Here is a 22871-nt window from a genome sequence, read left to right on the forward strand (position 1 = left end):
TGCCACCCCCATCGCCGCCGCTGCCTCTCGCCTCTCCGGCCGCCGCCGCCTTTCGCCCATTCGGTCGTCGCCGCCTCTCTCCCTCTCTCTCTCTCGTTACAGATCTCGTGATCTCTCTCTCCCTCCCTCTCACCGTCGCATCCTTGGGCGATTTGGGGGATTCGAAGCTCGCCGCCCAAATGCGTGAGGTCGTGCGCCGATTTGGGGGTTAGGGCTCGCCTGCGCCGATTTGGGTGAGGTCGGCGCATCCTGTGTGCCGATTTGAGGTCGTCGTCCTCCCCCTCTCCCTCTATTCTCTTTCAGATCTAACAGGTTTGGGGGCAAGATCTGGTTTTTGATTTCTGGTGGTGGTGGTTGTTGTTGGCGGCGGTGGTGGTTGTTGGCGACGGTGGTGGTGGTTGTTGGCAGATTTGACGGCGGTGGTGGTTGTTGGCGACGGTGGTGGTGGTTGTTGGCAGATTTGACGGCGGTGGTGGTTGTTGGCGACGGTGGTGGTGGTTGTTGGCAGATTTGACGGCGGTGGTGGTTGTTGGCGACGGTGGTGGTGGTTGTTGGCAGATTTGACGGTGGTGGTGGTTGTTGGCGACGGTGGTGGTGGTTGTTGGCAGATTTGAGGATTGGGAGGGGGACAGAGGGAGACGAGGGTGGCGGCGACTTCGCTGGAGGAGGGGGTGGCTGATGCCGGCGACTTCACCGGAGGTGGGTGGCAGTGGATGAAGAAGAAAGTGAAAGGAGGAAGAAATTATTTTAATTAACTCAATAATTTTGATGGGCCGCATTCAATTAAAACATAACACTCCATTTCTTAATCTCCGTGTCGAAAAGAATGTGGCCACTTATTATGGGACGGAGGGAGTAATATCATTTAGTGACATCATCTTGAAAAAATACAAAATGAACTTCAAAAATTCCGAAATAAAAAGAAAGAAAAAAACAAAGTATTCTAGCTTTCATAGCACTGAACTTAGTTAACAAGAAGTCCTTGTGGACAAAGCTAGTGTCTGTGATAGGTTTATTCAAAAACTTGTTTACATCTACTTATAAAAGGCATGTAAAAATCATAGTTGCTCAGGTAGCCAAAGTTCTGTTCATCAAAATGCGAAAGGCCAAGTGTTGAAAGAGTGCTAGGCCCTTTCTCCAGGTGCACCTGTCAGCCTGAGACAATTCTATGTTATGTTTTTCTTATACTATTACAGTCAAGTTTAATTCTGAAGCTGAATCATAGTTATTGAATAATCCTATAGACATGCAAGGCACGTATTTGAACACAAGGCACAAAAATTTGAAAAATATAAAAGATGATAAATTTACATGGTAAACCATTGTAGACTTTAGAAGTGTTGGTAATAAATTTGAAGTAATCAAATCTTCATTAATTATAGATGCAGGTCAAAGTTAATGAAATCTGCCAAAAAATAAAAAAGTAAATCCAAAGATTGTTATGATGACAGAGTTTGGGATGGATTGATGATCTATTTTTTTGGGAATCTTTACTACAAGATGATTGAATTTGTCAGGGATTGAATTCTATCTTACGGGATCATAACTATAGCCCACTCGTTTTTATTCAGGTCCAAAACTCCAACATGAAGCTTCATACACCTTCACGTTTATTATAGAAAACAAATTTTTTAGGGTCTTATACTCAATATGTCCAACATTGAATGGCCAGGTATTCAAGTTAGTTGGATCTATGTGTTGAACAAATTCTATGTTTTGATTAATGCCAAAATCCAACGGTACAAACCTCGATGGTGACCAAAACACAACTGAAGGATTAGAAAGTTTCCACCGAAAATGCAGTATGCTGAAATCTAAGTCTAAGAAGAAATGACTTAGAAAAAAAGTCTATCAAGAAGTCGAAGGCTGCTGATATCCCAGCTGAAGATCATGCTGAGAAGAAATCCCAGCGAAAGATCCAGCTAATGAGAAGATCCAGACCGATGAAGAGATCTCAGTTCGAAGGATCAGCAGACTACCAAGTTGATCAGGTTCATGCCAAGCCGCTAGCACGAAGATTTCGCTAAGTATGAAACGCTAATTGATGGAAGCATCAGTTTACCCTGACTAACTGAAGGATCCAAAGCTGACACGTGCTCAGACTCATCAACGCTATGTCAACCCTGAAGTTAACAAGTTTAAAGCGAAATCAACCTTGAGAGCTTATCAAGCAATTCCAAACATTTAATGCCATAGATATCGCATTAAATGTAAATCCTGCTTTTAAAAATAATGAAGAGCGAAACAATGGTACTTAAACATAAAATGACGTTGTTTTGTGTAATGTAAGATTAAAAAAAATATATATCTAAATGCATTGTGTCATTCAGCAAGCCATGTCAATTTTCTAATAGTAAGCATAAAATAACATCATTTTTATGCAAGGAACAATATTCACATGTAAGGAAAAAATATCTACCACCAACTTAACAGTTTTATTTAGAGAAAAATAGGGAAAACACAACAAAATAAAGCACGCTAGTGCATAGCAACACGAATATAACCACAGTCGCATCTCATTCATTCTAACAATATCGAGACTTTCATTATTGAAAACTCTTTTGTTTCTGGCTTTCCAAATCTGCTAACAAACACATTGCCAAACGATGTTGCACATCAGACTTCCAAACTTGTTTCCGCCTTTCTCAACGGCCTCATAGAAGTGGTCCATGGTCGACGAAAAAGAAAAAGGGGAACTTTCAACCACTTACAGACATGCTTCCACACTGGATCAGAAAAAGGGCACAATAGAAGGATATGATCAGTGGACTCCAACTGAGAAGAACAGATGGGGCAGTTGTGGTCGCCATTCTCAAGCAAAATTCCTCTCTTCAACAAATTGTCTTGCGTTGGAATTCTGTCTTGAAAAGTTTTCCAGATAAAGGATGGGACTTTGCAAGGGACACATCTTAGCCAAATGTCTTTGAAGACAGCCGGGATGTTGTCCATGGAGAAGAGAGCTTTGTGAATATCTGAATACATCACTTTTGTTGAGAATTTACTTTCATATACCCGAAGATCTTCCCATAATCAAGGGATCTTCTAAACATAGTGGGATCTTCTTAAACCCTTTAATTCGGATCCTTTCGTCATTAAGCGATTTTCCCAACTTTAATGACGACATGCCGAAGGCCCAATGCCCAAGGCGTACGTATCTGCTGGTGGGCTTAGGCCTAAATACTGTGAAATATGTAAAGTGCTTAGCACATTAGAGCATCTCCAATGCATAGGGTCTTAGGGGGTGTCTTAGATGGTGGTCCCCACCTAAGACACACCCCTCACCAATGCATTAGGTCTTAAGGTGTGTCTTAGATCCCCATTTCCCCCAAATTTTCATATTTGTTCAACATTACAATAATTTAAATACAATACAATAAGTAAAAGTATTACAGTAATTTAAAATTAGGTTAAGAAATTAAAAGAAATTAAAAAAATACTAAATTTTAAAATTCAAAAAATAAAAAACAATAAATAAAACAAAAGATATTAAAAATATTAAAAAAAATCAAAATCAAACTTAAAAAGTAGAGCCCACCGCCCCCACGCCCCCCACATATCCTTTTCTTCTTCCCCCATCTTCTTCCTCCAGCCATCTCCAATCTCTCCTGTTTCTAATTTTTTTGAATTTTTTTTAATAAGGGTGGACGCGCTAAATTTCCAAGCTCTTCGCCCCGGGTCTCCACCAAGACACGGCCTCGCACCTGGCAACATCTCCAGCGCAGCCACCCTCCCAGTGACCCGGATTGATCCTCCCTTAGACACGCTGAGTGGAGATGCTCTTAGTCTCGAATATATTTTACTTTTTGGTGTTGTTTATCTTATTGTGGCAGTGTGACTGTGTGAGTAATGATGTAATGGATTGATGATGTACTATATGAGAAATCATTATATGAAGTTTGCTATAATAATAAATCACCAATACAAAACAAATGCAATAATCCATATTAGTACAACAACATACAAATAAATTACCACTAATGCAGAACAAATGTAAGAATCCATATAGTCCAACTACATAATCTGCAAACAACCGGCGAACAATTAAAAACTCATATATATGTCAAACAAAACAAACATAAAACTTGAGACAAACATTATTCAAACAACAACAACAAAGGCAACCAAACTAGCTAGAAAGAGAATAAAAAAACACTGCTACATTTAATGAATTAGTTGTCATCATAATCTTGAGCGGCGGCTCCGTCGTCATAGTCTTCTTCATCGGCGACGGCGTCTTGATACTGCTGGTACTCAGCGACAAGATCGTTCATGTTGCTCTCGGCCTCGGTGAACTCCATCTCGTCCATGCCCTCCCCGGTGTACCAATGTAGGAAGGCCTTGCGACGGAACATGGCGGTGAACTGCTCGCTGACGCGGCGAAACATCTCCTGGATGGAGGTGGAGTTGCCGACGAAGGTGGAGGACATCTTGAGCCCCGTGGGGGGTATGTCGCACACGCTCGACTTGACGTTGTTAGGTATCCACTCCACAAAGTAGGAGGAGTTCTTGTTCTGCACGTGCAGCATCTGCTCGTCCACCTCCTTGGTGCTCATCTTCCCCCGGAACACGGCCGACGCTGTGAGGTAGCGGCCGTTGCGGGGGTCGGCCGCGCACATCATGTTCTTGGCATCCCACATCTGCAGGGACAGCTCCGGCACCGTTAGGGACACGTAGTTCTGGGAGCCCCGGGAGGTGAGCGGGGCGAACCCCACCATGAAGAAGTGGAGCCGCGGGAACGGAATGAGGTTCACCGCCAGCTTCCGCAGGTCTGAGTTGAGCTGCCCTGGAAATCGCAGGCAGCACGTCACCCCGCTCATTGTGGCCGAGATCAGGTGGTTTAGGTCGCCAACTGAAACACAGACACCCCATTGTATTTTATTTTATATATATATAAAGTTAATTTAATTAATTAATACTGACAGCTGGGAGTGGTGAGCTTGAGAGTGCGGAAACAGATGTCGTAGAGAGCTTCGTTGTCGAGGACCATGCATTCGTCCGCATTTTCGACTAGCTGGTGGACGGAGAGGGTGGCATTGTAGGGCTCCACCACGGTGTCCGAGACCTTTGGAGAAGGGAAAACAGAGAAGGTGAGCATCATCCTGTCGGGGAATTCCTCTCTAATCTTTGAGATAAGGAGGGTGCCCATGCCAGACCCTGTGCCGCCGCCTAGTGAGTGGCACACTTGGAATCCTGCCCACATCATTCATATATCAATTAAATTGTCTAATGTAAATCGAGTTAAAATATAAATCCAAACCTTGCATGCAATCACAACTCTCGGCCTCCTTCCTAACAACGTCGAGCACCGAGTCGATGAGCTCAGCGCCCTCCGTGTAATGTCCCTTGGCCCAGTTATTGCCGGCGCCAGACTGCCCGAATACAAAATTGTCGGGCCGAAATATCAGGCCGTAGGGCCCAGCCCGGATAGAATCCATGGTGCCGGGCTCGAGATCCATGAGCACGGCGCGTGGGACGTACCTCCCCTCAGACGCCTCGTTGAAATAGACGTTGATGCGCTCAAGCTGCATGTGGGACCCGCCCTTGTACTTTCCGGTTGTGTCCACATCGTGCTCGTCGCAGATCACCTCCCAGAATTTCGACCCGATCTGATTTCCGCATTGTCCTCCTTGAATATGAAGGATCTCTCTCATCTTTCCTATGTTTTCAGATTTGTTAGCGTTGATGTTTTGATCAAAGGAAAATAATAAGGCGGAGAGGAATGTGAGGGGGGAGGCAGGTGTTGGTTATTTTCTCTTCAATCTCTATACGTTTGGTACATGTGCAAATCTTGAATAGCGGTTCTGAATATTTAAAAAATATTTAATATTCTATTGATATGTGTTTTTATGAATGATAATTTGCTCACCAAATATAGCAACTTTTACTTTATTATATATAGATATATAATCAGATGGGATCATCTGTCCCACTCTTAATTTATCTATTTATAATTATTTTTTATAAAAATAAAAAATATTATTATATTATAAACTCTAATTAATATTTTAAAAATTATATACCCTAACTTTGAATTAATGAACCCAAATTATCAATTATTAATTCAAATAAATATATAAAAAATAATTATAAACCCTAATTGGATGAGTGAACCCTTGTTAATTATCTTTTTATAATATTAAAGCATAATAAATTAAAATTGAAGAAATTATAGTTAAAAATTATAATAAATTAAGAGTGGTACACGATGGTACACACAGAATAGTGGGACAGGGGATCCCATGTGATATATAGGTTTATTTTTTAGCAGTGTTTACATTTACAAGTATTAGTAAAGTTGGAATTAACAAACATATAACTTGGAAAATCATTTGAAGTACTTGCTCAAACAAATACTGCTAATATTAAATAACATTAATACGTGAAAGAAAAGTATATCCCACGTAATTGAAGCCCTTAATTAATTTGGTGGTTGACTAAAATATATGATCAACATTATTTTGTTACTTTAACTGCTTCATGAAACTTATACGTCTAGTTGAACTTAGTTTATTGCAAACATATTCTTACTGTTCTTTCCTTTTTATTATTTATACTAAAACATGTTCATAATCATGGCTCTATAGGATCACTAATCTTTTTTTTTTTTTTTTTTTTTTGCTTTTTAAACTTAGAATTGAGGATCAATCTTCCTCTGAAACCCTCGCCGCCTTGGGGTTTTAGGAGTGCTGTCCTCTTCCGCTGCGGGAAGGTGTTCTCATCCCGTTCTTCTCCGGGAGTGTTGCTGTGTTCTCCTTTTGTTTTCCGGTTCTCTTCTCATGGACCCAGACGAAATTGCGAAACGCGTGGCCGAGATGCGTTTGTCGGCTGGTGAGCAATCAAAATCGGTAAGGATTTCGGCTACTGATGCTGTCAGAGGACAATCTAAGGTTAGAAAGATGATCATGGGGAAAATTTTCTCTGAACGAATAGTTAATCATGAAGCTCTTCGTGATAATCTCCCCAGTCTTCTTAAACCTCGTGGGACTATGGAAATCGAACTTATTGGGCGTAATACCTTTGCAATATCCCTGGATCTCGAATCTGATAGAGATCGCATAACTTATGACGGACCATGGCATTTCTTCAATGAACTTATGATCCTTCAACAAGCAGATCCTTCGAATACGGCAGCAAATACTACTTTTGAGCAAATTCCTTTTTGGGTTCAGTTACACAACATGCCTATCGCCTATATGGATCCCCACATCATACGGCGTATTGGCGAACAAATAGGCCAAGTGTTGGAGATAGATGATAACAGGGGTGGATCCTATGTTGGACGCTTTGCTCGTGTGAAAGTGTTACGCTCTATAAATAATCCCCTTATTCGCTATGTACCCCTAAAGTTTGATGGTGTTCAGGAGGATGGAATGATCTTAGTACTTTATGAAAAGCTCCCGGATCATTTTTGCTTCGCGTGTGGGAAGTTGGGGCACTACTTGAGGAATTGTGGTGTGGATGAGGAGCAGAAACTTAATCCAAAATTCGGTAATTGGCTTAAAGCAGGTCGTGGTATTGATTATCGCAAAGGCAATGCTCCTCGCTATGTGACTAGAATGGATTCGGGGGGGCCCCTGATACCCCCTAAGCAAAGTCGTCTCAGCCCGCGACCCCAACCTCAGAGTCTTGGTGCTGAGAGAATCCTCAATACGGGATCTCAGGAAGAGGAAAATGATGTTGAGGGAACTCTTGCGGAGGATACGGAACTACAGAAAGAGACTGAGGAAGAAGCAAGATAATTGACTATTGTTTTAAATTCGCCTTCTGTGGGCAACATCTCTGCTACTCCGATGGATAATGAGCCTATCTCGGATTTAGCTGTTACTCCTACATATAAATCAAAAAATCTTGAAAAGATCGGGGATGAAATGGTGATTGAAATGAGCCTCAATGCTGTGGACCTGGATATGGCGACTCAAACAGACTGGATATATAAAAGGCAAGCGAAGCGAGATGGAAAATCTGGGCTGATATCACCGGCTAAATCAAAATCAAATCCCAAAAGGAAAGGTTGGAAACGACTGGCGAGGGTTCTTTGTAACTCCTCCGACAACGGGCTTAATGGAGAACAATCCCCACACTTTGGTCAGAAAAGGGTAGGCAGGCTGGAAAATGGGGGGGATCGGAAAAAACTGAAAGCTATCATTTCTCCCCCTGTTTTGCAGACTCAAAATGACTTGAACGATGAGCAAACGGCGGAGGCTGCCGAGCAGCCCCGCCGATCACCATGATTTGCCTAGTTTGGAATGCGCGGGGGTTGGGGAGCTCCCACGCATTCCATGAACTCCGTCGGTTAGTTACCGGCTACTCCCCGCTTGTGCAGTTCATTTGCGAGACAAAAGTCACTACGAAGAAATGTAATTGGTGGCGTTCTGTCCTACATTTTGATGGACAACTGGTCGTTGATTCTAAAGGTGCGAGTGGCGGGCTTATGCTCCTTTGGAATGAACCTTGCGTGGTTAACGTGTCAAGTTTTTCCGACGGACACATTGATTGTGTAATACAAAACAATGATATTTTGTGGAGATTCACGGGTTTTTACGGCAATCCAGATGTGCAAAAGAGACATCATTCCTGGACTCTCATGCAAAGGCTAGCAACTAGTGGAATGCTTAATATTCCTTGGCTCATTGGAGGAGATTTCAATGAGATCACCAACAGAGCTGAAAGTTGTGATAGAAGCAGGCGGCCGTGGGCTCAGATGCGTGATTTCAACAGCGCTATAAAATTTTGTGGCCTTAAAACAATCCCATGTGACGCAGCTTTTTCTTGGTACAATAAGAGAAAAGGCGACGACGCTCGTTTCTTGATGCTTGATCGGTTCCTGTGTAATAGGATGATGGAAGACACTTTTGATTTTGGGGAAGTGAAAGTTCTGGATACACACGGCTCGGATCACAATCCGCTCTTGCTTTCGCTGTCAGTTCGCAATGATCATTTTGAACGGGGGAATGGTTACAAAAGGTTTTTCTTTGAGCAAAAATGGTTGCTAGATAAGAATCTCACGGCTGATTTGTTTGGTAAACTGGAGCAGCCAGGAGTGTCGACCACTTCATGACAGATTGGAGAGGTGTCAAAGTTTCTTGAAAGCTTGGTCCAGGGACAAGTTCGAGTCTCCCACTAAAAAGTTATCTGAACTCCGAAAAAAACGTCTTAAACTTATACAAAGGAGGAACCTTTCAAAGAATTTTGATGTTGAGCTCCAGCAGATTACGAAGGATATTGAGAAGATTACCGAAGCTGAGGAACTTCACTGGAAGCAAAGATCCCGAGCTAATTGGTTGGGCTTGGGAGATAGGAATTCAAAGTATTTCCATGCTTTCGTTAGCAAGCGAAGACAGAAGAATACTATTAAATGTTTGCGCAGGAGCGACGGAACGGAGGTTAGAAAAGAGGGAGAAATGGCAGATGAGATCCATGCTTATTTCAGCACCATCTTTCAGTCCAGTCTGCCAGAGCTCTCTTGTATTGATGAAATCACGAATACCTGCTCTACTTTCTTAGGGGATTCTGCTAAAGCCGAGTTGGCAGCCCCATTTTCTGAGGAAGAAGTTCGCAAAGCGATTTTCCAAATGCATGCTCATAAAGCCCCGGGGCCCGATGGCTACCCACCGTTCTTCTTCCAAAAGTTTTGGGGGGAAATTGGAGATGCCGTGACTAATGAGGTCTTAAATGTACTCAACGGAAATTCTTCTATTCGCCACTGGAATAAGACACACATCGTTCTCATCCCCAAAGTCAAGAAGCCCAAAGATGTTAAAGATTTCAGGCCCATCAGTCTCTGCAATACCTCGTACAAGATGGTGGCAAAAGTTCTTGCAAATCGCCTGAGAACGGTCCTCAATTTGGTGATAGATGAGTCTCAGAGTGCGTTCATCCCGGGCCGTCTAATTTCTGATAACATTATTCTTGGCTACGAGTGTATGCACTGGATCCGAAACAAGAAGTTGGGGCATGAGGCCTTTGCTACAGCCAAACTCGACATGAGTAAGGCGTATGACAGAGTTGAGTGGAGATTTCTGCGAGCGATGATGGTGGTCCTTCGTTTCCCTTTGCATTTGGTGGATTTGGTGATGCAATGTATTTCTACCGTGGAGTTTTCGTTTGTGATCAACTGTAAAGTCTATGGCTCGCTTTTTGCTTCACGAGGATTGAGACAAGGATGCCCACTTTCGCCATTTTTGTTTGTTTTATGTGCTCAGGGCTTCTCTTCTCTTCTCAAAAGCTACGAGAATCAAGGCCTGTTGAGCGGGGTTATCATGGCACGTCATTGCCCGTCTATCACAAATTTGTTCTTTGCTGACGATAGTTTGATTTTCTTCAAGGCGGAAGAAGAGGGAGCACGGTGTTTGGGTACTGTTCTTCAAAAATATGCAAAAGCTTCTGGACAAATCATTAATTATGAGAAATCTACTATTTCTTTCAGTCCCAATATGCGGCCCCCAGATACTGTTTTGGTGACGGAGATTCTTGGGATCAGTGAAACTACCGGCCATGCTTTGTATTTAGGATTGCCTACATTTGTCCCTCGCCAAAAGAAATTACACTTTGATTATCTGAGGGATAGAGTGTATAAAAAACTCAATGGATGGGATCATAAGTTCTTTTCGGCTGGAGGAAAACAAACTTTTATTAAATCAGTTATCCAATCGATCCCCACTTACGCAATGGCGTGTTTCCGTATTCCGGTTGGTATTTGCGCTGATATTGAAAAGGCTTGCAGCCAATTCTGGTGGGGTGATAGTGACAAGGGGAAGAAGATGCACTGGGCTAAATGGGAGCGTTTGTGTCAGCCTAAATCGAGGGGAGGTCTCGGCTTTCGGCAGCTTATTCCTTTCAATCAGGCATTGTTGGCTAAACAGGTATGGCGTCTCATTAAACACCCCAACTCTCTTTTGGCCCGGGTGCTCAAGCAACGTTATTTTCGTGATGAAGACGTCATGACAGCCAAGATCTCTCCAAACTGCTCTTTTGTTTGGAGATCGATTTGTTGGGGAAGAGAGCTTCTTGGTCAAGGCTTAAGGTGGAAAGTGGGGAACGGCAAAAGCATTCGTGCCTTTCATGATAGATGGAATCCCGGCTCTGGTATTTGGGATTCGAGCCTTGGTGAGGAAAACTCTAATCCTATGATGGTTGGGGACTTTGTTTCGACAAATGCGAAGTGGGATTTGGATAAACTGCTTAATTTCTTCCCCCAGTATGTTGTGGATTCTATCTGTTCGATTGAAGGTCTCAATGATCAAAAGATGGACCTTAGGTTTTGGGCTTTTGATGAGAGGGGCAGGTATGTGGTGAAATTCGGTTATTTATGTGCTACTAATTTTTATTCTCCTCATCCCTATTCGCCTTCTTGTGAACTGACTAGTTGGTGGAAGAAATTTTGGGCTCTTAATCTGCCACCCAAGGTTCTTCATTTTGCTTGGCGTATGCTCTTTAACATGATTGCTATGAACGGAAATCTTGTTTCTCATCACGTTCCGACTTTGGGTTTCTGTTTTTGGTGCAAGAAAGAGTGGGGTTCGACATCTCATGGTCTTTTGTGGTGTGATAAGGTGCGGGCAGCTTGGAAGGCGACTGTTTTCTGGGAAGATATTCGCTGCTTTAAACACCTTTCGATGGAGGACTTATGCCGTCTTGTAGCGGATAAAAAAGGGATCGATGGGCTGGAGAGATGGCTGTTTTTGCTGTGGTTTGTGTGGAAATTCCTTTGTGATATCAAACATGAGAACAAATCAGGTGATTCTGAACTGAATCTTTTGGTGGGGGATCGCATGCTAAGCTCGTTCCAGAAAGCTCGTCAACAAGTTTTTGTTGAGCAGCGCCTTTTGCCGAGGGAAGGTTCTCGCCTTTGGCAGCCTCCCCCTCAAGGATTGCTTCGGCTTGATGTGGATGTCTCCTATCACGATGCAGGTAGACGAGTGGGGATGGGTTTTATTCTTCGTGATGCGCTTGGGAAAATTGTTGCAGCTGGATGTCAGAGAATTGGCCATACAGCTACGGTCCTGCTTGGTGAACTTCACGCCCTTCTGCTTGCCATTGGGTTTTGTTTGGAAAATGATACAGGTCCTGTGGTTGTTTATTCGGATTCCTTGCTCGCCATTCACGTTCTTCAAGACTCTCACCATGGTTCGGATTCGCTCTGTGATGATCTTTGGGAAGTTTTTTCTCATGCTAGAACTTTTGTTGTTGTGGATTTTCTTCATGCTCGTCGTGAAGCTAATCGAGCAGCTCATGAGCTTGCTCGTCTTTCTGTTTCTGTCTCTGATGTAATGATCTGGAAGTCCGGTTTTCCCGACTAGCTCTCGGATATTGCTGTTGCTGATTTGGGTTAATATAAAGTATACTTTTCGCTTCAAAAAAACTTAGAATTGAGTCTTATTTTTCCTCAATTTTGATGATCATGTATTTAATCAGCGCAAGGAAATAAAGCCCAATGCTTGCTTTTTAACCTGTAAACCTACGGGCCTATAGGGCTAATAGCCCAAGGACAGGAAAGTAACTTCGCATAGAGGGAAAGTAAACCCTAATTCAACAATTCTCCACCTTTAAATCTGTTGAATTCTGCTACATTATTTAACAACTCTTTGGAGTTTCGATTCCGACGAATTCTTCAGCTTATATCTTATGGTCGTACATATATTTATTTCTTATAATTCCGTTGTTCTTTACATAAATCTTGTTTCACTTTTATGTTTATTCAGTTATTTTTCCCCAAATGATGATTTTGGATTGAAATATCTCACGACGATCGTCTGAGGCACGCTTTGTGTCATCTTTGATGTATTTACGATCCTTTTTTTCTGATGGTTGGCTATCTTTGGTTATTTTTTCCTAGAGAAAAAAAAATAAGATTTCTCGAAATTAGTTTTAAGTTTAAAATGGCTGGCTTAATGAGGATGAACATGAAATTATTCCGATAGTTTATGAATGGATAATTTACCTCCTACTCATTCTGAGAGCCTTCTGCCGTTGTTTTCACAAAATTTATTCTTTATTTTCATACATCCAAGTTTTTTTAACTATTAAAGCATTCTCTAGTATACAATTTATTAATGTTATCTAAGAATTATTGCCTTCATATTTGCTAATTTGGCGATTTGATTTTGAACAAAATTATTTAGTTTTCCTTTTTAAGATTTGATTTGTTTAAATAAATTTTTTGTGCTAATACTGATATAGCACAGCACAATGAAGAAATGCATTTGATGAGATCAGCTACTGATCTTTGAAGTTTTCTAACTATTGCACAAGTCCTTTTCATTCTGAGTGCTATTTCATTGCATTTGTTTATATCTTAATAATTAATGTTGTTTGAAGATGATTTACAATTTCTTTTTCTCAGGTTTCGTCTGTTTCAGTTTTTTGTTGTAAAGTAATAGACATATTCATAAATTTGAGTTCAGTCATTTCATTAAAATCTTGAACCGAAGAATATAATATTTAAAAAAATATATTTGCGGGTATGTCATCTCTTGCGCTAGGGAAAGTTTTCTTGCGGGTATTTTTCATGTTTATAGATTGTTTGGCTCAGTTTGCAATCTGAGTTTTGGACTAGCAATTTTCTGAAGTAGCTTGTTGCTATTAATTGAACCGATGAGCATGAATAAATACGACTTCTGTCTAAAAAGAATGTTTGCAATCTAAAGATTTGGGTGATTGGGGAATTCTTCTAAAAATATTATCCTATACTAACTTCACTATTAAATTATAATTAAGTGGCACCGTTAATTATGGTACAATAAATCTCAGGTTACAGAATTACATTGTTATTTATTGAGGTGTCCCTATACATTCCACCGGCGCCCCATCTCCAGCCACTCACGAGTCATGCTATTAACGCCTCTTGTCACCCAGCACCCGTTGGCGCCTCCTTTGCAACCCCGTTGGCGCACCCTGTCACCCCTATTCCAATCCTGCTAGCCTGCCAGTGCCCTTCTGTTGTTGTGTGGCCTTCTGGTCTCTTTTTTTCACGTCACCATGGTTAAGAGGTAGGGCGAGAGCGAGGAACTTGCGAGCTTCCAGCAGTGCCGTCGTCCTTGTTGGTGGAGGAGGCATTGGCCTTAGGCTTGGAGCGCTTGATTTTGCGGAGAACCCCGCATTTGGTCCAGCAGCAGTGGCAACTCTTGCTCAAGAATGAGATAGAGCTAAGGTTTCTCAAAAGTGGGTTAGTAGTTAATTAAGAAATTAAGTGGGTTATTTTTAATTATTGAGGTGGATGTATGAATAGCAAAATAAAGTAAATATTGAAGTTCATGTATGTACAAAAAGTGAAATGAGACTTTTTTCCATGAAAAAAAAGTAAAGGGGGCTAGTAAGACTTTTTTTCATAGACGGATGAAGTTGTTAAAGAAGTTGTTGATTAGTCTAGGTTTCTGGATTAGAAGTAGTTGTAAATTTATAGGAACTTTGTCATTTCATTCTTAATCAAGTGTCAACACCAAATTTAAAACATATGAAATTTGTATTATATGATCACAATTCATTATTCATAGCATTTTTTTTCCAAGGGGAGAAAATATCTCACCATATAGATAATATTAATAATGATAATTAATTGTATCGTGAGTGAAGAGAGAGTCTCACGCCATGTGATCTAATATAAGTTAATATATGAAAGGTAATATAACGTGGGATAATATTCATAAATAGAATGGAATAATTTTGTGAACATTTCAAGTGATAAAGTAGGAGAGCGAATGTAATAAAAGTGATAAAATAGCAGAGAGAATATAATAAGTGATAAAATAGGAGAGCGAATGTAATAAAAGTGATAAAGTAGGAGAGAGAAAATAATAATTATTATCTTATTTTAAAATGTGTCAAGATTCATGGGACGACCCAAAAAAAAATACATGTCAAGATTCGTGGGACGGAGGGAGTACTACTTTTTTTTGGGACTAAAAGTTTACATGAAGGCGTGCTCGTTGCCTAATGGGAGGCCCAGACTCAGGAAGTGAGTGGGTCAAATTTAGATTGGAATTTGATCCCAAAATTTTAGGCCATCGTTTAAATAATTGAGCCCAATTTTCAGCCTAACTATTTAAATTAAAGCTCATTCACTTATTTTAAGCCCAAGCCCGTTAAAAAAACCTTTCATTGCCTTTTTTTTCTCTCTTTATCTCCTTTCTTTTTCGGTTCCCCCATCCCTTTTGGCGCAGCTCCATTTATTATATTTCTCTTCATATTTCACTTCACACTCCAAGTAGCAAGAAAAGAAGAGAAGGAAATAGCTATTTGACTCATATCTCTCTTTCTTGGCGAACACACACCCCTTTTCTTCACCATCTCACCTCACTACCACTCTCTTGAGATCTTGATCGAGCCAAAACAGCGGGTAGAAAGAGCCAAGTTTGAGCTAGAGATGAGGATTATTAGGCGAAAAGTTAGAATGAAGAGAATAACAATAAGGAGCTTCTTTGCCTCACCTTCTCTTCGATTTTTCATGAACCATATCCCAAATGGTGGCCATGATAGGATGAAGATTAGATGGTGGAGGGAGCCTTGCCGGCTCTACATTTATGTTCAGAAGAAAGAGATTTTTGATGTGTTCATGAACATCTATGTTCCAATACTGTACATATATGAGCTACTCTCTGTATTGGTACGTTGCATACATAAATATAAGGTTTAAATGTGTTTTTGAATGGAAAAAATGGAGCTTAGGGTGCAGCTCAACATTTTCCGAAAGCAATGTTTTGCGAGGCATTTTTAGCAATGTTTTGGAGCTATAAAAGCAATGTTTTGCGAGGCATTTTTAGCTGACCAAATAAGCTCTAAATGTTTTCAAAATTTTACCTTTTAAATTTATGGCTTCTTCAACTTTCTGGAGCTATCGACCTCACTGTTTCTGGATAAGAGGATCGACCAGAAAAAAGTTTTGAAGTAATTTGACGCCCAATGAATCTTCAATTGAGTACTGTTGAGCCCAAAACTGTAGGAAGGAAAGGGGATTGAACCATAACACCTAATATGGGCCCAAAGCTTCATTGTTTTTAGACGGGTCCAAGTGTGTTAGTTTTATCTTTAATTTTGAACTTACCGATCTCATATTCAGTGCAAGCACCACATTTCAAATCTCACTACAGTTAAATCAATTTATGATTTGACATAAATTTTTAATTTACTACTCCCCGTCCCAACGAAATATTCTTTTTTTAATCGTCCCAACGAAAGTGGTGAATTTCTTTTTTTATAATAATTTTACACTTATGAAAGTAAAATTCTAAATTTTAAGTCAAGCTAAAAAAATCAAGGTAAAATCCACAAGTTTGAAGAAATAAGTTAAATCACTGTTTAAATTCAAGCTAAAAGTATTGCAATAGAAATAAAAGTTTGTGTCAATCATCGAAAATTTACAAAATTTAGATTTTGTTGTAAATTATAACAAAATGAAATTATATGTAGTTTCATACCAAAATTAACTACACATTTATAAATTTATAGGTCAATAAAACTATAATATGAAAGATTGTTAAATTTTTTCTGTGCTTTCGTAAATAAAGTGCTAAATCACCAGTATTAGTTAAAAAAATAGAATAAAAATGTAAATATTAATACTGTACTACTACTGTAATTGAGATTTTTTTTTCTCCCATGGAAATATTGGGAAAGTGAATAAAACAAAAATAGAGAAATGAAATAGAAGGAAAATAGAAAAAAGAGCTGGAGAAAATTTACGTTAAAGGAGTTACAGCAGTATTAAAACACTAGCTTTTCTATTAATTTAACTAATCAAACTAATTACAACAAATTACTATTTGCTAATACCAAACTTTTAAGACATGAGCATTTGTTTTAAACTTGGTGCAACTTAAACCAAGCAGGAGATTCATAAAAGGCAAACAAATGCCAAACCTGACATGTACATTTTTGTATTGGAATTGGAGTAATACACATGCACACTAGACAAAGAAAAGCAATAGGAATGGATTATTAAGGGAGAGAAGGGTAAAATAGAGATTTTGCAAGAAAGAGGGATCAGATTGGTTATGATGAGAGTGCCTCATTGTCGTAACAGGCGGAGCGGGCACCCATCTCGCATATTTAATTGCGAGCTTTTACCACTCATCACATCCCTTTCAAAACTTGCCTGAAGGATCATGCTTTACTCATTTCCCTAATTACCCCTTTTATACCACTCCCACCACGCTCTCTCTTCATATCATTCCGATGTGGGACTTTCTCTCTCATTTAATTTATTTTTCAAAAAAAAAAAAAAAATGGGGATGCTACAACAAGTAACAACTTTACTTCCTCAAAAACAAAAACAAAAACAAAATAGCAACTTTACTATTGCTGGGGATGGCTTCGATTTTGTTTTAATCTTTAAGGACTTTTTTATGACATTTGAGATAGTGGCATTTTATCTTTCAATTTATTTTGATTCCCCAGTTGAACCCTTTTTAATTGCTTTTGATAATCTTGTTTACTTTCTTATTTCTATAGGTAAAATAAAGTGGCATTATTAAAAAGTGGAATCATACATTTTATGAATTGAAACTTTTTATATGATCTTCATACGTATCAAATAATATATTTAATACATTTTATCAAACATGATATTAGTATGACATGATGATAAAAGAAATTGACAATCAAACATAACACATCTTATCTCATACCACGTAACACATCTTATGCTCATAAAAAAAAGTTTGTTTCTTTTGAAACTCACTGAATCCTTGTCCCAAATAAATAAGGGGGAATAATATTGTTAACACAAAAACGTCCCAACAGAGACATTGTAACGTCTAGCGTTTTCATCACTTAGAATCATTGACCTAAATTCACCAAATTTTATATATAGGAGTAGACTGGTACGGTATTGTCGAATTTTTTCGTCATACCGTATACTGTAAATTATGGTACCGTTGTCATATCGAACTCTTCAATATACTGAAGTTCGGCATACCAAAAATTTTAGTATGAACTTTTGTCATTCTGATGTCGTACCGATAGTGTGGTCTAACGTGTCAAAAGTTGGTATACCGTTCTTTACGATATACCAAAATTATTGGTATACTATTTCATGCATAAACAAAAATATTATTGTACACTGTCTATTTGTACATATAGAAATTATATTAAATAAATATAAATAACTTTATAATAATTAAAGTCCAAGTCTCAAACAATGCAACAATCAAACTCTTCAGCACAACAGAGAATAGAAAAAAAAAACGATACAATCATGTCCTAGCAAATATTAGAAAATCACTATAAGTCTAAAGCAACAAGTTCATAAACATAAATAAAATTTTCAAGTATTCAGAAAGTAAATACATTTAAATTTGCATGAACTCAACACTAAGTACTCAATTTGTTTACGTGTTTTAACTATTAATATATAGTATTTTTTAAGTTGTCAATAATTTTCAAAATAATTATGAACAAAAATTAATAATTTATCACTAATTACCAAATTTTCGATATTTATATTTTTTTTGATACAGTAAGTATGATATACCAATTTTCAGTATTTTGATCCACCCTAATTATATACTGTCCCAAATCCCGAAAAGAAATTTTATTATGTGAACTATAAAAGAGTAAGATGGTGTTTGGCTAAACTTATTTTAAAAAGTTTATAAATTCTTGGAGCTTATAAGATATATAGTTTCTTAAGAGCTTATAAGTTGTTAGAGTGTTTTGGGTAATTGAGCTTATAAGTTAGAGAGAGAAATTTTTAGTTAGTGAAAAATTGGAAAAAAAAATAAATTAAAATGATATATGGTGAAAATAAAAAATCATAATTGAGTTTTTTTTGTAAAATGAATGTTGCTTATAAGATAATGAAAAAATAAGTTATTAGAGAGCTTACGGCTTATAAACTCAGCTAAACACCCTCTAAATAGCATCGATGCAAGTTTTTCATGGAATTTAATTTTTTTCCTTTTATAGGAACCCCATCCAAGTTACCCAAACATAAATAGAATTCAATTTATAATTTAGTATTTCCACGCATCGATGCAAGTTTTTCATGGAATTTAATTTTTTTCCTTTTATAGGAACCCCATCCAAGTTACCCAAACATAAATAGAATTCAATTTATAATTTAGTATTTCCACATGCTGGCATATCACTATGAGGGTTTAATTCGTTCAATTTCTTTTATTTCTAAAATCTGATTTGGTTCGATTCGTCGAGAATTTCAATAATGGAAAAGGTCGATTGGATTTAAAATTCAACGAAAACGTAATACTCCGATTTTTTTCCTAAAAATAAATTTCAGAAGAAATATTTTGAATTTAGATTATTAAGTAGTTTCACGAAATAAAATATTACTTTTGAAATCCTAATATTTTTTTTTTATGTTTTACTAATTAAATTTATTTGATGTTGTATGCTTTGCATATTAATTTGAAAACGTTGAATGATTATGTGTTTTTTCTTACTTTAGATATAACTTTTTTTATCCTTATGATATTGGTGTTAGACTTTTTATTAACCAAATTGTATGACTAAGAATTTTGACCCGTATATAAAGAAAGAAAGAAAATATTACCAGCTGAAATTAAAGGCCAATTTTCTTTTGAATGAAACGCGTCTGCTAATTAATTTACAATACAAGGTAGAGCCGTATTTTTAGTTGTGGGCCTGTAGAATGTAATTTAAGCCCAAGAGGTATTAAGAGCTTTGGGCCTATAGTTACCGGGCCGATTTCTAAAGCCCGTATGTATTTTAATTTTCTACAGCCCAATGCCCGCACATCAGAATCCTTTCATGATTTCATCATCACCAAATCACCATTCACCAGCATTAAGTATTTTTCACATTAATCAAAATAACCAGTTCATGGCCAACAATTGAACCATGTAACCTCATTTTCTCTATTTATTCATCTTCACTCTTCAGTCACAGAAGGTGATATCTTCTTTTCCCATTTATAATCCAATTTGTTTCTCAACAAGCTTTAACTACTTGATTTATTTTATTTCATTTTCGAGCAATGTAACAACAACCAAAAAAATTCTGCAGCATCAAACTCAAAGGTGTTACTTTCGCCCAATACAACTTTTTGCACAACATATATATACCAACACAAGTTTCATATACATAACACAATGGTTATTTACTGTAAACTCATAAGCAAACATACTACATTTGTGTTATAATTTTCTGTAGTAGACCAAAATATTGCAAATGAGCATTCATATCTGCTTTTAAGAACGCCATCAAACTTGTGAGATATCACCACCGCTAACACTAACACACACAATCCTTAAAATGCATTATTTGTGATGTGTTTACTTGGACTAAAGTAGCATAACATAATAATCATAACACAAATTTGAAAAGAAGCAAGAAACTTCAACTTTGTTTCGAGTGTTGCTTGAAACTGTAGAGTAGATTTTGGGCGACGGAAGGGGCTCGGTTTTGTGGGTTGGGCTTTTATTAAATTGAGTTTTGGGCTTATAACACAATAAGGTTATGGGTAAAAGATTTGAGTTGGATTATATTTCTTATGGTTAATTTATTTAAGTAATGAGCTTGCTTAATTATTAATTGTGCTTTAATATTAGTTGAATAATTTAGAGATTTAATTATGTTGATTAAGTATATAATGAGAATCATTAGATTATTAAGTGATCTTTATTATTGAAAAATCGTAATCAATTTAGATTGGATACAAATTATTGTTCCAAGAATAATAATTACTTTTTATAAATTGATCAATGAAATTGCATCATAAATTTTAGAAACAATAGGGCCGAATGTTGAATTCGGCCCTATTCAACATACAACATCAAATTTTGTCCACAATTTGAAAAAATATAAAATTTGGCCATTTTTTGTATGTCATGACTATTCTACCATTCTCTCTCTCTTTCTCATCTCCATTTCTCTCTCTCTCCAGCGGCTGCTGCTCTCTCCTCTCTCTTTCTCATCTCCCTCTATCTCGCTCCAGCGACTGCCGCTCTCTCCTCTCTCTTTCTCATCTCCCTCTCTCTCTCTCTCTCCAGCGGCTGCGCGGCAGCGGCGCCGAGCATAAGTCACTGGAGCTCTCGCGGCTTGGGCAAAATTCGTCAGAGTAGAGGATGAGGCAGCGGCGATGGAGGAGATCCGGTCCTCTGAAATCGGCGGCGTGGAGGAGGGACTGGTCAGGTAGCGGAGGATGAGGCGACGGCGGCGGCGGATCTGATATGATGAGGCGGCGGCGGTGGATCTGATCTGATCGTTGCGCCGCCTCCTCCATCGGCAGATCTTATCTACGCAGCTGTCACTTCCTTCGATTTCAGCCATCAGCATATCTGATCTGATCTGTATTTGTGCTGCACGTATGGCACTTATGGCACTATTAGTGCCATAAGTGCCAAAAAGACCATTTTAAACACTTCCCCCTAGGGTTTAGATATTCCATTTAGGGTTTAGATTATTCATTTGGGGTTTAGATGTTCCATTTAGGGTTTATATATTCCATTTAGAGTTTAAATGATATTGTTGTTTCTGTATTTGTGCTGCACGTATGACACTTATGCCCAAATGACCATTTTACTTAGTTATATTTTGAATTTCCGTTGGCACTTGTGGCACTAAATAGTGTCATAAGTGCCAAAAAAGACCATTTTACTTTGTTTTATTTTGAATTTTCGTTGGCACTTATGGCACTATTAGTGCCATAAGTGCCAACGAAAATTCAAAATAAAACAAAGTAAAATCTTGGCACTTATGGCACTAATAGTGCCATAAATGCCTAACTCGACCCGACACGCGACTCGCGTGTCTGATCCTACCCGATCCGCCTCATTAAGGGTAAAAACGTCCAAATTTGTAAAATATGGCCAGAATTTAAGTTTTTTCAAAAAGTGGCCATAAGTTGATTTCCATGATTCATTTTGGCTATCTCAAAATTTTTCTCTAAATTTTATTATGTCTCTGAAAGAATAACTACATATGTATTGAACTCATTTTCATAATTGAGTTGATTTTTCAAGAGAAGTTAAACAAGGGTATTGTACTATTGTTGGCACCCTTAAACGAAAATTTAATTTCCATGATTTCTAATTAAGTGAATTTTAAAAACTCAGGCATAGCGAATAAAAAATTAGTAGCCTTATTTTACTTTTAACTACAACCAGTGTTACAAGACCTATTAAGATTAAAATATATTGCAGGCTCAGTTGATTGAGGTGTTTACTGACTTATTGTTGCTTACTTGAGATGAGTTTCCACATTCTATCCTTGAACTTAACTTATCTAGGTGGGCTTTATGTTTGAAAGTTATGTTTGAGTAATATAATCTTATAAATATTTTATGAACTGCTTACTATCCATTAAAATATTTTCTATGCATGTTTCTACCGGTTTAAGGCTCTTTCTTAATCGATTGAGATTCTCAAACTAACCAAAAACATCACGGGAGAATTGTGTGCACTTGGTTAGTATTAACTAGCTTAGAAGAGTTATTAGGGTGTTTGTTTGGATGTGCTCTAAAGCACATTTATGATTATGATCTATCAGGTGCATCCCATGATCAATAAATGGGGAAAACAACGATCCGACAGTGTCTAGAGGTCAGAGATCATAAAGAGTAATTCTAAAATGCGATATCATACGAATAATATTAATTTATATTTTGGTATGCATAGAAGTTGCTTTACTTTTAAAACCTTCTAAGTTATATTGTTCTAAGATTGGCGTCGCTCAAAGCCTTCCATTTTTATTCTCCAAAATATGAATACCAATTTTTAGGGTAAATTATATTAATATTTATCCAACTTCGTCAAGTTTCCCATTATATTCTGTTTTTTTTTTTTTTTACTATTGGGAAACTGGGGTATGGTAGAAGAACACACCATGCACATGTATAGTATATCATGATAAAACAATTATCAGGATTCAAGTGATAACTTGTATCAGAGCCTAAAATC

General features: G+C 38.2%; 2 protein-coding genes and 3 non-coding genes across 5 annotated transcripts; 3 read left to right on the forward strand and 2 right to left on the reverse strand.

The window, feature by feature from the left end:
* Positions 1-4029: 4029 nt before the first annotated feature.
* LOC130986649 (tubulin beta chain-like) lies at positions 4030-5797 on the reverse strand. The gene is made up of 3 exons (XM_057910112.1): positions 5258-5797; positions 4921-5190; positions 4030-4849 (listed from the first exon to the last, which is right to left on the reverse strand). The coding sequence occupies exons 1-3, from the start codon at positions 5649-5651 to the stop codon at positions 4170-4172; spliced, it is 1344 nt and encodes a 447-aa protein (XP_057766095.1). The 5' UTR covers positions 5652-5797; the 3' UTR covers positions 4030-4169.
* Positions 5798-8227: 2430 nt separating this feature from the next.
* LOC131025639 (uncharacterized) lies at positions 8228-12299 on the forward strand. Its single transcript, XM_057955437.1, has 2 exons — positions 8228-8964; positions 9035-12299. The coding sequence occupies exons 1-2, from the start codon at positions 8228-8230 to the stop codon at positions 12297-12299; spliced, it is 4002 nt and encodes a 1333-aa protein (XP_057811420.1).
* A 409-nt stretch (positions 12300-12708) lies between these two features.
* On the forward strand, positions 12709-12809 carry LOC130987253 (small nucleolar RNA Z161/Z228). The gene has a single exon (XR_009089644.1). It is a non-coding gene; the product is annotated as a small nucleolar RNA Z161/Z228 (small nucleolar RNA).
* Positions 12810-12882: 73 nt separating this feature from the next.
* LOC130987242 (small nucleolar RNA Z105) lies at positions 12883-12956 on the forward strand. Its single transcript, XR_009089634.1, has one exon. It is a non-coding gene; the product is annotated as a small nucleolar RNA Z105 (small nucleolar RNA).
* Positions 12957-16973: 4017 nt separating this feature from the next.
* Positions 16974-17076, reverse strand: LOC130987246 (small nucleolar RNA Z279/snoR105/snoR108). Its single transcript, XR_009089638.1, has one exon. It is a non-coding gene; the product is annotated as a small nucleolar RNA Z279/snoR105/snoR108 (small nucleolar RNA).
* Positions 17077-22871: the final 5795 nt, after the last annotated feature.

This window comes from Salvia miltiorrhiza, chromosome 5, assembly GCF_028751815.1.
Source record: "Salvia miltiorrhiza cultivar Shanhuang (shh) chromosome 5, IMPLAD_Smil_shh, whole genome shotgun sequence".
NCBI classification, from domain to species: domain Eukaryota; kingdom Viridiplantae; phylum Streptophyta; class Magnoliopsida; order Lamiales; family Lamiaceae; genus Salvia; species Salvia miltiorrhiza.